Source organism: Medicago truncatula, chromosome 7, assembly GCF_003473485.1.
Source record: "Medicago truncatula cultivar Jemalong A17 chromosome 7, MtrunA17r5.0-ANR, whole genome shotgun sequence".
NCBI classification, from domain to species: Eukaryota; Viridiplantae; Streptophyta; class Magnoliopsida; order Fabales; family Fabaceae; genus Medicago; species Medicago truncatula.
Genome location: NC_053048.1, coordinates 32,206,525 through 32,220,749, shown reverse-complemented (window position 1 = coordinate 32,220,749; position 14,225 = coordinate 32,206,525). Strand labels below are relative to the sequence as shown.

Sequence of the window (14,225 nt, the reverse complement as noted above, 5' to 3'; positions counted from 1 at the left end):
ATATTAATTGCTCGATACTTTTCCGATACCCGTATCGGTATCGGATACGTGTCGGATACGATACTTCACCATTTTTTGAGTATCAGGGCTTCAGAGGTGAGGAGTTTGTGATGTTAACTCTTGCTTCTGCTGAGTCCCTTGTTGTTGTTGCAGTTTTCTGGTTTGCCTAATTTTTTTACTGCTATTTTCTGTATGTCTTAATGTAGTCCAGGTGAGTTTATGATGATGATGGGTTTAGATCCGAAAATGGGTTTTGGTAAAGGATTGGTGATGATGATGATGATGATAAAGGGTTTAGATGATGATGATGGAAAAATTGGTTATAGATTGAGTTATGAAATTAATTTATGTTTATAGATTTGATGAAGATTATGATGAAAACGTTTTTTTTTTTTTGGGTTGGTGTATTTTTGATGATGAAGATCATGAAGAAGAGGATGGAAGGAGCAAGAAGAAGATGAATAATACAAACCCTAACGTTTTTTGAATTTATTTAACAGAAGGGACCAAAACAGATAACGGAGATAAAGATAAAGTACTCAAACAATTTTTTTAGTTAAGGGACTAAAGTGATATCAAATAAATACCTAAGGGACCAAAAGCGCATTTAAACCTAAAAAAAAAACTATAAGCTACTTGAATTAACTTTTCAAAAAATAACATAATAAGCTCGTGAGAAAATGTTAGTTAGCAAAGAGATCTTTTTTAATCATATAAGTTTATAAGTTATAATCTAAAATACGTGTCTTACCAAACAAACCCATAGTTTGCAAAACTATTTGTTGTAACGTACACTCAGAGCAAACAGAAATAGTTAAAACAACAAGAAAGGGAATAATAACTTAATACTTACTGATTCCTAACATCCCAACCAGCTGATCCAGCCAAATAAGTCATAGCTGTCCTCCATTGATCAACCTTATCCGAACATTGCTTAGTGTGTAAAACAAAGGCATCCTCATACGCTCCAGATCTTTTTCTTACATGAGATGGATCAATGTCATAGAAGACAGGAAAAACAACTTGTTTCAATCTTCTACTGGATTCATCAATAGCAGCCATTTCATCCAAACACCATGTTGATGAAGCATAATCTTTGGAGAAGACAATGATAGAAACCCGCGAATCTTTAATTGCCTGCAAAAGTTGGAGTGAAATGGATTCGCCTTTCTGAAGCGATTTGTCATCCTTGAAGACGAAAATACCTTTTCTAGTGAGATGATCGTAGAGATGGTCAACAAAGGAATTGCGGGTGTCAGGACCTCTAAAACTGATGAACACATCGTATCTATGTTCTTCATAATTCAATTGTGACATCTCTTTGGAGTTCATCTATGCTCCATTTACACTTGCTCCATTTACCCCTGTTCAGGGTATAGATGAGTGACATGTGGCAAAAATAATTCTTGTTTGTGAATTAAGGTTTCATTTTTCCTAATTAATTAATTATTTATTGTGTTAATAGCGTGAGAGAAAGCCATGGTAGTACCAACTCCCTTATGTGTCGAGATCTTGTTGAATCAGATCTGATCTTACTTTTGACTTTGCCTTTTGCTTTTCAACCACTGTACTGTTCACGTCAGAAAAAGCATGGAGCAGGATTGAACTTTCTGAACTCAGGGGACTTCAGAATGTTTCTTTTGTTTCACTTAGGATGATTTGTAAGACTTGTAATTAATATAATCAAATCCTAATAGTGAAACATTTATGAAGTGCAACATGGAAAACATCTAGGATGATATTCTTAATGGAATATTCCTAATGTCTTGTACTTCAATTGTTCATAGTCTTAAATGAACATTGAAGATGCCCTTTTTGACTTTAATCAAATAAATGCTTATGTTCTTCATTTAATTCATGAATTTCTGGGCTTGGTTCTTAATGTTCATCATGAACAACCTTCTGAACTCTGTCCAACCTTCTGAGCTCTTTTTAACTTTCTGAACTCTAACTGAGTTCTTAAGTCTTTATGTTCTTTGATTCTTTGTATCATGATATGAATTGAAACTTGTTCCTGTCTTAGTTAACCACTCAAGAGCACAAGTTAAATACCAACAAATTAATCAAAGTCCATTAATTCCTTAATCATCAAGGTTTGTTATCTTTAAAATTAATTAGGGATTTTGCCTCAACAATGTCTTCTTTTCAGCAATACTTGACAATACTGAGTCCGTCATTGGCGTCGATGTGCAAATTGGCGACGACATTATCATCCATCTCTTTCCACTTTCCGTCAGTGATATCTGCAGGTCTGACATCTATCGCATCTAGGCAATTATCTTCTCTTAAAATTTCCCTTATCTTCAATTTCCATAGGAAAAAATTTCTCCCATTGAACTTCTCTATCTCAAATTTCGCTGCCATGGTTTTTCACCAAATATGTTTTTTCTTCAAACTAGACAGGAATAATAAGAATTCTTTTATGATGTGAAAGATCAGTTTACACCGCAACCACAGAGCATACTAAGATTTTTCTTACCACTCCACTAGTTTATCACAGCGGAATAACAACTACAAATCAATGGCTCTGATACCACTGTTTTAGATCTTTACACACATATTAAGAAATGTAATGATTAAAAGAAAGAGAATGATTATTTTACTAAATTATCCTTATTAGCTATCGATTAGTTTTAAAAGTAATACTTTGGAAGTAGTGTGCAGAGTATTAATTGGAGGGTACAATTGAAAAGAAAAAGTTATTATTGCATTGGAAACTGAAAGTGACATATATTTTAAAATAATTTTTTTTTGCTAAAGCGACACTCATTTTGAAACGGGGGAGAAGTTAACTTTGACAATATATTGAAGCCCATGTGAGAGTGCTGCGAAGTTGCATGTGTCACGTGAAGCGATTAAAAAAGAAACACATAAACATACATTACATTTGTTTAATTGATTGACTCTATTTAATGAGAAACAAAAAGCATCTTTTGGACCGAAGATCTAAACAAGATCTGAGCTTTGTATTGGAACGCATGTGCTTTTAGAGTTTTCAGTATATTAATCCATTTGTCTTCCTTCAACTGATGCAGTGCTTCTCTTCAAAAAACAATACACCCTTTTGATCATAACAGTGAGAAACTAGAGAACCTATTTCTGACGAACGGACTCAATTCCAACGTTATGGGATCCGTATTATCCACCATTCTATCCTATGTTTTTGGTAACTTTCTTTCTATCTCTCTTTATATCATTTTCTTGTCTAATTTATTTATTTTTGTTACTAAATTCTCACGTAAGACTATAAATAACGGATAATAGATTAGTTAGTTTATAGCTCATGATATAATAACTTATAACTAAAGTTGATAAATGATAGGTTAATTAAAATGTTTGATAAGATTAACGGTTTAAATAACTTATAAATATAAGATTACATTAATGGTATGTTTGCTTCTTTAAAAAAAAAAATGGTATGTTTGGTAAGATAAATAAGCTAACATATTTTTTTTTTTGAGGGATAAATAAGCTAACCTATAACTTATTGTTTCTTGTCAAAAAAAAAAAATATAACTTATTGTTTACAAGCTTGTAGTATTAAAAAATAATTGTCAACAATCATTAAATCGCGAGCTTATAATTTATTTCACTAGTTTACACTTTATTTTTCAAACGTTATTTCAAATAGTATTTGAACTTATAACTTACGGCGTATCATCTTAAAAAAAATAAAAATAATAATACTTACAGTGTATCATCATTTCTTCTAATTTTACCTTTATTATTTTATTTAAAATTCAGTTTTAGGCATTATAATTTATTATAAAAATAAAATATGTATATTTTAAATGCAGTCTGTAAACAGGGGCGCAGCCCTTCATTGACAAGGGGTAGCCTTGGCTACCCCAAAAAATATATTAATCTTTAATAAGTTGGTGTAAATTAATATTCGGCTACCCCAAATAATAAATATTGAGCTACCCCGAACAAATTCAGTTGCCGAAAATTAACATAAACAAATTAAATGGACATTGAGTTTCTTGCAAACCTATTTGTTTTACATTGGAAAAGACATTATTAATCTATTTAGTAAACGGTCAATTTTTACACAACTTTTTTAAATAGCTATTGTTAATTTTTATCCTTTGTTGATGCTTTAATTTACATTTCATATAAGTAAAAGTTATTGTCATTTTTTTTTCATGTATTGATTAATTTTCGAATTAAATTTGTTTTTAGTCTTTAGAACACTTGCGATTTTTGAGTTGCGTTTATAAGATTTTGTTTGATTTTTGTCCTTAATTTTTTGTTAGAGATTAAATACAAGACTAAAAACACTTTTTTAGTAAAATTTTTAAAAATTGAATAAATTTTTGTAAGGACTAAACCTAAAAAATTATAATCTATGGGACTAAAATTATTTTTATCCTTAAATTTAATATATTTGTTTTAAAAATATTTTATTCTTCCTTTATATTTGGCCCCTGCATAAAAAAAAAAAAAATTCTAGCTTCGCCGCTGTCCGTACATATATTATGTAATGTCCATATCAACTGAGCTAGGCTCATGGAGACTGTCACTTGTTAATTTAAATCCTATGAATTTTATTTTAGGGGAAATTCTGCGAATTTTGTTGTCTTGTTTTAATCTTCAAAAACTTTGAGAATATTCAAATTGTCCCTATTATATGTGTATAATATTCAGTTTAATCTTTATGTACTCACATTTAAGGAACTAAAATTAAATATTATAGGCCGGATATTTTACGGGTGTTGCGAGTTCAAATCAGAACCAGAGATCAGCAAGCAAAATGGAGGATAAATCGGAAGGAGATGTATTTTTTTTTTTTTTTTTGAATCAACAAATTTTATTAAAAACCAGATCCATACTCAAGACGAACAGATACCGATGAAAACAGCGAATACAAACGATATGCCCCGTATATAGGCGGAACACCCGAAAAGTAAACACCATAAAAAGCCCCTACACACAAAACGAATAGAGACCGGTGAAAACAGCGAATACAAACGATATATCTCGTATATAGGCGGAACACCCAAAAAGTAAACACCGTGAAAAGCCCCTACACACAAAACAATCAGAGGCCGGTGAAAACAACGAATACAAACGATATGCCCTGTATATAGGTGGAACACCCGAAAAGTAAACATCATAAAAAGCCCCTACACACAAAACACCTAGTCAAACCCTACCTGACAACACCCCCCCAAAATAAACATCACCTCCTAAAAACATATTCCTTCAGAAAACAACCACTAAAAAACAAAATACTGTTAGAATTGGAGTTGTATCTAAAAGAACTAATTTCTCATAACTTTTAGCATCTAACTTAGCCAAACAATCAGCAACAAAGTTGCCTTCCCAAAGAATATGACACAAAGCAACAATCCAATCCTGACTCAAGAGCTTCTTAATTAAGCTAATCAAGTTACTAAATTTGTGAAACATATTAAGTAGATCCTGAACTAACATAATCACATGCAAGGAATCTGAATAGCAAATAACTCGCCGATAACCAGTTGACCAGCACAAATCAAGACCATGATAAAGTGCAAGAATCTCGACATGTAATATACAAGAGAGATCAATATTACCGTAGAAACCACGTAGAAAAAGAGCCTTCATGATCTCGAATAAGACCACCAAACCCTGTTAAACCTAAATTCGTAAACATGCTACCATCCACATTAAGAGAAATCGAGCCAAGAGGGGGGACTTCCAAGATACACTCCTAACTACACCTTGGATTGCCACTTCATATAAGAAAAAGAACAAATATATGATAAATCTTTTAAGAATCAATTTTAGCTTAGTTAAATATTTTAGGGACTAAAAGAAAACAACCAATACCAAAAAAAATTATATATTTGTAATGAGTAAAACAGCACATTTGTGTGTATTAAAAATAATAAGTCATGTGAACATAACTCAATTGGCAAGGAAAATACATTGTTATATGTAGGATCAAAGTTCGAACACCCGTCACCCCACATATTCACCATAAAAAAAGTAAATTCTAGCAACTAGCTACTAGACCAAAAAAATCAAAAATTATATATTTATAAGATTTTTTTTAATAGACAAATAAATTTTTTTTTAAAGCAAGGAAAATGTAATAAATTAAAAAGAGAGTGCAAAAGTTGAGGGACATAAACCAAACCCAACAACCACAAATCAACCCTTAAAAGGGTAATGCAACAATGATTAAGAAAAGTGGTATAAGATAAACAATCGGACGAAAATCCAGTAATGAAATTGACGTATACAAAGTCACAACATTGAAAGAATAGTAACGAACCAAAAATAAGCTTGATTAAATCAAACTAATTTGTTTGATGTATGGTATATGAACCTACCACCAACACAGAAAATTTCACGAACCAGAAGCCCCGTGAAAAACACAGCGAGCGTCAACCGCCCTTTTGAGACGAACCCCCACACGAAGCATACCATATCTAAAAAACAGAAACCAGCCCTTAGGGAGGGAATTGGATAACTTTGTGGACGAAAAAGATATATTTAAACCATTTTTATTTATTTATTTATATATATTTTCTCAATCTTTTGATGAATATATAATATTGGGTTGGATGCAATGATTTAGGCAAAATGACTCCCGTCGTCCCTTAACTTAACTTTAGGTAACGATTTTGTCCTTTATCTTTTTAATGTCATTTTCGTCTTTTTAGTTAATTAGCATTTGGATTTTCAAGCTTTAAATTATTATTTTATTTCAATATAAGTTCTTGGAGTTCAAATATATGCTCTTCCATTCATGTACTACTCTTGTGAATTTTATATTTGATGCTTGAAAATTGATATGAAAATGGACCAATTGGACGAAAATGACATGAAAAGAAGATAAAAGACGAAATCGTTATCTGAAATTAAGCTAAGGGACATTGAGAGTCATTTTACCTATAATTTATACCTCATTTCATTTTCAATGTTACTATTATAATACGATTGATTAGATGCATTTTTATATAAGGCACGATGTCTAGCCTACCGTTTGACCTGTTGAGTGACGGAGCTGGTACAAGTTCTAGTTCTTCCAAAGATTATGGTAGCATCGAAAACCATAAATACGATGTGTTCATCAGTTTTAGAGGTTCTGAGACCCGCAATTCTTTTGTTGATCATCTCCACTCTCATCTAGTTAGAAAAGGTATTTTTACCTTCAAGGATGACAAGCAGCTCCAAAAAGGAGAAGCCATTTCACCCCAACTTCTACAAGCAATTCGACGGTCACGGGTTTGTATCATTGTTTTCTCAAGAGATTATGCTTCATCAACATGGTGTTTGGATGAAATGGCTGCTATTGATGAATCTAGAAAAAAATTGAAACAAGTTGTATTCCCTGTTTTTTATGATGTCGATCCATCTCATGTTCGAAAACAAAATGGAGTGTATGAGAATGCATTTGTTTTACACACTAAGCAATTTGGAAATAATTCAGACAAGGTTGCTCAATGGAGAACAACAATGACTCATTTGGCTGGATCTGCTGGTTGGGATGTTAGAAATCGGTAAGTATAAATGTTATTATTCTCTTTGTATATTTACATTCTTATTGACTCTTTGTGCTTTCTTGAGTGTACATTACATTACAGCTAATACATTTTACAAAAAAAATAAAATACATTTTACATGTTTGGATGGAAGCAAATTGCATATTTTGTTGGCGTCATTGAGATATAAGTATGGTTGATGTCGTTTATTGCATAAGATGATAACCTTGATATTGCACAATTACATATTAAAAGTTTTTTTATTAGCGTAAAATTTTATACATACGTTTTACAGTATTTTTATTTGTTGTTTCCTTGTTTTCTAGGGGATAATATAGTGATTTAAATTTCTCCTCTCTTTTAGGCCAGAGTTTGGACTGATTGAAGAAATGACGGACTCTATAATAGAAAAGCTGGGTCACTCATTCTCAGGATCCGCGGATGACCTTATAGGAATACAACCTCATATAGAAGCATTAGAGAGCCTTTTAAAACAAAGGCCAGAACATGATGGTTGTCGAGTTTTAGGAATATGGGGTATGGATGGAATAGGAAAGACAACTCTTGCCACCGTTTTGTATGACAGAATCTCATATCAATTTGATGCTTGTTGTTTTGTTGAGAACGTTAGCAAATTTTATGAAAACGGTGGTGCTATTGCTGTGCAGAAACAAATTCTTTGCCGAACAATAGAAGAAAAAAACATAGACACATACAGTCCTCCTAAAATATCCCAAATAATGAGAAATAGGCTACGGAAGATAAAACTCCTTATAGTTCTAGACAATGTCGAGCAAATTGAGCAACTAGAGGAATTGGACATAAAACCCAAATTCCTTCATACAAAAAGTAGAATAATCGCAATCACTAGAGATAAGCATATTCTTCAAGCATATGGAGCAGATGAAGTTTTTGAGGCTAAATTGATGACCGATGAAGATGCTTATAAACTTTTGTGTCGAAAAGCCTTCAAAAGTGACTATGCAAGCAGTGGTTTTGCAGAGCTTATTCCTGAGGTTTTAATATACGCCCAACGTCTTCCATTAGCAGTTAGAGTACTGGGATCTTTCTTGTTTTCCCGAAATGCAAGACAATGGAGCTTGATCTTGGATAAAATTGAAAAGAATCCACCTAATAAAATAATGAAAGTTCTCCATGTAAGTTTTGAGGAGTTAGAGCAAGATGAGAAAGAAATATTTTTGCATGTTGCTTGTTTCTTTAATGGGGAGAGGAAGGATTATGTAAGCAGAATTCTAAATGTTTGTGGGCTGAATCCTGATATTGATATTCCACTTCTTGTTGAGAAATCGCTAATAACTATTAGAAATGATGAAATTCATATGCATGAAATGTTGTGCAAGTTGGGGAAGCAAATTGTTCAGGAACAACATCCTGATGAGCCAAAATCATGGAGTAGAATGTGGCTTTACCGTGATTTCCATCATGCCATGATTACAAATTCGGTAATATATCCTTCCAAACAAATCTCAAGTTTTTCCATTTCCATTTCTTTTCATTTTTTTTTTTTTTTACAAAATTTTAAGGTAAAGGACAACACATCACCAACATGGTATGACACCAATGACAGAGGCTTCTGTTTTTGTTAGTGTCTAGGATTAGGTCCATCACCGGTGCGTATTTTAAGATATATGTCGAAAGATGTTAACCTCTTATTTTATTTTATTTTTAGTAGATGTCAACCTCTTATATTAATCTTAGTTATTTCAAAGGTATATTTGATTCGCAAAACATTAGGCCCTGGACAGAACATTACAATACAAGATAGTTGTACTTGAGGGAGATAGAAAAATAATATATTTTATGTTAAAAAAATAAAAGAGTATTTTGATATTTTTGATAGTTTGTTCTATGGATAAAAAGTTATCTTGTTGTTTAGTGAGGAACATGAATTTGTTTTTGTTTGATTCCTTGTTACCTATCTTGTCTGGTCTCAAGACTAATTTCTAAATCAAACTGAATAAAAGGACAGCTCGGTGCACTAAAGCTCCCGCATACGCAGGGTCCAAGAAGAAGTCATACCATTTTGGTGTGTTGTATGCACTCTTACCATGTTTTTTGCACAAGAGATTTTTCAGGATCTAGATACAAAACGAAAATTTTTGTACACTCCTCTGTTTTTTAGCAAATCAAACACATCCTAAAATATTAGTCTCCAGATTTAACAAATGTTCATAACAATACCTTGAATTACAAAATGAAAAAAATAAAAAGACAAAACAAAACATCCTTAATCAATTATTTTAATCACTCTAAGGAATACTTTTTTTTTTTAAATAAGAATATGAATAAGGATTCAAACTAACAACTGGTTAAATGTGAGAGACTATATTTATTCATTTGCTTTGTTATTCCATTTTATAATATGTTTATTCTCAATTTTTCAGGAAGCAATAAAAGCTAAAACCATAATTTTAAATAAAAAGGAGGATGTTAGCAAATTCAACAAGTTGAGGGCTGAAGATTTATCAAAAATGGAAAAGTTGGAAGTGCTCATATTATATCATACAAATTTTTCAGGAAAACCAATATGTCTTTCTGATTCCCTACGCTATGTTTTGTGGAATGGTTACCCTTTTATGTCTTTGCCATCAAATTTTCAACCACATCACCTTGAAGAATTGAATATGCCTGATAGTAGCATTGAACAGCTATGGATAGGAACCCAGGTATATTAGATAGATTTTTTGTAGACTAAAATGCCCTTATTTAATAAATCTCATACAAACCAAATGTCACTAATCTATTTATGGCAATTTTGAATAAAACAATACTAACATATTTGTGGTTGATTCTCCACTTCACAGCATCTCCCCAATTTGAAAAGGATGGATCTGAGCAACTCTAAAAATCTGAAGATGACTCCATGTTTTGAGGGAGTCCTAAATCTTGAGCGACTAGATCTTTCAGGATGCATAAACTTATCACAAGTGGATTCATCAATTGGACTTCTTACAAAACTTGTATTCTTGAGTTTGCAAAACTGTAGAAATCTAGTTAACCTTGATTTTGGAAATGCAGCTACATTATGGTCTCTAAAAGTTTTGTGTCTCTCTGATTGCACAAAACTTGAAAATACTCCTGATTTTAGTGGATTATCAATTCTCCAATATCTTGATATGGATTGATGTGCAAATTTATCCATGATTCGTGAATCTGTTGGGGCTCTTACGAAGCTTGAATTCTTAAGTTTGAGAGATTGTACAAATCTTGTTGGAATACCTGACACTTTCTATAAGATGACGTCTCTTATTACTCTAGATCTTTGTGGATGCTCTGAATTTACCAAGTTGCCTCTACGAGAGATCTCTCCTTCTCCTCTACAATCTTTGATTTATTTGGACTTGAGCTTTTGCAACATTTATGAAGAACCTAAAGTGATTGGAGAATTAAGGTGTTTAGAAAGACTAAATCTTCAGGGAAATAACTTCACTACACTTCCTTCCACCTTGAGCCGTCTTTGCAATCTATCATATTTAAACTTGTCTCATTGCCATAGGCTTCAAAGTTTGCCAAAGCTTCCAACCAATCGTGGTCCATCAAATTCAGTGGGGAGATATTTTAAAACAACGTCTGGATCCCATAAGCATAGATCCGGATTATATATATTTGACTCTCCCAGGTGCATGGAACATCCATCCTCGTCGGGCGGATGTTCAACTGAATGTCCATTCAATAGTGAGTTGCTCTATAGATGGGTAATGAGACTTGTTCAGGTGTGTAATACTCTTTCTCCCATTGCTTTATGTTCCCTATTTATATTATATCAATGGTTTGTGTCGGGGTAGTGTTGTATTTATTGAAAGCCGTATTCTTTCTTTCCAGTCAAGAGTGCTCCTATAGGAAAAGGGGTAAAATGCGGTATCTTATGTCCCATATGTAACTCTAAGACGGAATGTCCTACGGTTAGTAGTGTTATGAAACATGGCATCCATGGAAGGAATGAGAGAAATGTAGCAAAGTTCTTTATATTGATGGAAATTGAATATTACGAATGAGTGAAAGTGCCCACTAATGGGGTGGTTACAAGCTATTTATAGTACTATCTATTAGGACTAATATACCACTAATCCTATAAAAGACATGCAGAACGAGATTATTATACAAATTGCAACAATTTAAATTTGAAAATAAGTTTAGATTATTAAGGAGAAATTTGTAGAAGAAAAAAATCAACTAAAAGATAGCTAGTTTTCCAATTTCCTATAATTTTGGATATAAAGTATGACTAGCGGGAAAGACAAACAATAATGTAAGCTTCTACTGCTATTTTCTTTTCACCAGGAACCTGTTCTCTATCGGTGTGGCTTTGACATTGTTTTTCCTTGGCATGGGGGAACTAAAGATTCTTATAAAAGTAGTGCTTTTTCAAAGTTGTTCCGCTTCCATCACAAATTGAAAGGGGGTTCAATAGTAAGAATAAATAATTTTGTTAGGGATGTTGATTGGGTTGGATTTCTCTTTGTTGCAATATTTGAGTCAAATGATCATAATTATCAATCGCTCTCTTCGCCACCATTGCCACATCCTTTTTATCTATCCTTCGAGAGTGAAAACACAGAAGAACGCTTTGATATGCCACTTAATTTGGAACAGAATATGGTTGATGGTAAACATTATATTTGGATGATCTTTATCTCTCGGGAACACTGCCATTTCGTAGAAACGGGAGCACAAATCACATTTAAAGCATGCGAAGGTTTGATTATTAAGGAATGGGGGTTGCGGGTCCTAAACAAGGAAGACACATGGGGGTACAGAATGGGAATGAGCGTAGATCTTCCTTTACAGAATGTGAAAGTAAAACGAAGCAGAAGCAGCAGTAGATTTGAGCCGAAAATCCAACTTCCTTACAATTGGTTAGTTTCTGACAAAGATGAAGCCGAGAAGGATGCAGCCAAGCGGAAGGAAATTGGTCTCTCTAATCTTGGCCTTTCAACAGTATATTTCCCTCCGCCACCACCGTGGTTTTCTATCAGCCCTGAGGTAATTATCGTCTTAAATAACATGATCATCATGGCACAATATTAATTGAAAATTGTTTACCATTGTTATTGTTGTTTTTAATGATTAACTGCATGGTTTATTAATGATGTATCTCTATATCTCTTGACACGTTTGTGCTTTTAGATAAGTCTATCACAATTGAATTCTGCATTATGCTAATCACGTAATATAGCTGTCTTATGTAGGAAAATAGTTCCAATAAAAAAATGTTTCTTTTGTAAAACAACTTCATTAATTAGTTAGTTATCAATTAGACTACATTTAGCACATAATAACATGTGAAAGTGTTACTTGTTAGACACATGCCAAAATTAATCAATTAGACTACATTTGTTTTTGGTCAAATAGTACAGTTGTTAGAATTTCGCCTTTAAGATGAATAAGTGGAAAATTTGGGGTTCGAACTCCTACCCTTGTATATATAATGTAATGTCCCTAGCAACTAAGATATACTCACCAGACCAATCAGACTATATTTAGCATATAATGATAATACTCACCGGAAAATTACATTGCTGATTTGCTAGCTCATCTTCTGCGTTTTCACAAGGATCTTCAATTATATTTCCAGGGGATGCATTTCGTATGAAGTTTATGAAACAGCAATCAGGTGCTGCAAGATGGGAACTAGAAGTGTTTCAATATAACAATGTGTTCTGAATTCTGAGTGTTTTGCCACAATATTGTTTAGTCTTTTTTGGGGGTATGGAAGAGAAATGGAAGGGGGGTGGAGTTGATATTGTTGAGAGTGTTTTTAATAATGATAAGTTTTGTCTATTTAGTCAGGCTTCAATTGTTCCCAACTTTTTGGTTGATCTCATTGTTCGACAAGGCTATTTATTAATCATTTTCCTTATGCTTGTATTGCATGTGAATCTATCTAGAATAGTTTTCCGTTTCCATATGGTTATATCAATTTCCTCGTCATTCATCCCTACCACAAGATCTCTAATTTTCATGTCAACTACCTTAAATACTAGAATATTCTCTTTAACTGTATATAAAGATGAATTTTTACGAGTTCTAAACTATGACAGAACAATAAAATAATATTAATGATTAATTAAGGACCGGAGTATTCTAGATAAATATAAGTTGAGAATTAATGAAATTTAAGTTTTAATATAACAATAATAACATATTGGTGGTTAATTGTTGCTGTTCAGCATCTTCCCTATTTGAAAAGGATGGATCTGAGCAACTCCAAAAATCTCAAGGTGACCCCATATTTTGAAGGGAAGCAAAATCTTGAGTGGCTTGATCTTACTGGATGCATAAACTTGTTTGTGGTGCATCCACTTCTTACAGAACTTGTATTCATGAGTTTGCAAAATTGTGCTAGTCTAGTCAACCTTGATTTCAGCGATCCACCGAGATTAAGGTCTCTTAGAGTTCTTCGTCTCTCGGATTGTATAAAACTTGAAAACACTCTTGATTTCAGTGGAACGTTAATTCTTCAGTATCTTGATATGGAATCGATGTGCAAGTTTACCCACAATTCATGAATCTGTTGGGACACTTGCAAATATAAGATTCTTAAGTTTGAGAGATTAATTGCACATATCTTGTTGGAATACCGGACACTATTTATAAGATGGCATCTCTTATAACTCTAGATCTTTGCGGATGCCCTAAATTTACTAAGCTTTCCCTAGGAGGGATTTCCACTTCCCCTCTGCAATCTTTGATTTATCTAGACTTAAGCATTTGCATTATTTTCATATT

General features: G+C 32.8%; 2 protein-coding genes across 2 annotated transcripts in view; one reads left to right on the top strand and one right to left on the bottom strand.

Moving 5' to 3' along the window:
- The window catches only part of LOC25498786 (disease resistance protein RUN1), a 49,589-nt gene extending 48,207 nt beyond the window's left edge, over positions 1-1,382 (bottom strand). The window contains exon 1 of the mRNA XM_039827280.1: positions 854-1,382. Coding sequence (XP_039683214.1) covers positions 854-1,332 — 479 coding nt within the window. The 5' untranslated portion in view covers positions 1,333-1,382. The remainder of the gene's footprint in view (positions 1-853) is intronic.
- A 1,549-nt stretch (positions 1,383-2,931) lies between these two features.
- Positions 2,932-13,379, top strand: LOC25498782 (disease resistance protein RUN1). Its single transcript, XM_013593721.3, has 7 exons — positions 2,932-3,166; positions 6,956-7,493; positions 7,840-8,938; positions 9,881-10,162; positions 10,301-11,209; positions 11,778-12,479; positions 13,072-13,379. The coding sequence occupies exons 1-5, from the start codon at positions 3,127-3,129 to the stop codon at positions 10,619-10,621; spliced, it is 2,280 nt and encodes a 759-aa protein (XP_013449175.2). The 5' UTR covers positions 2,932-3,126; the 3' UTR covers positions 10,622-11,209; positions 11,778-12,479; positions 13,072-13,379.
- Positions 13,380-14,225: the final 846 nt, after the last annotated feature.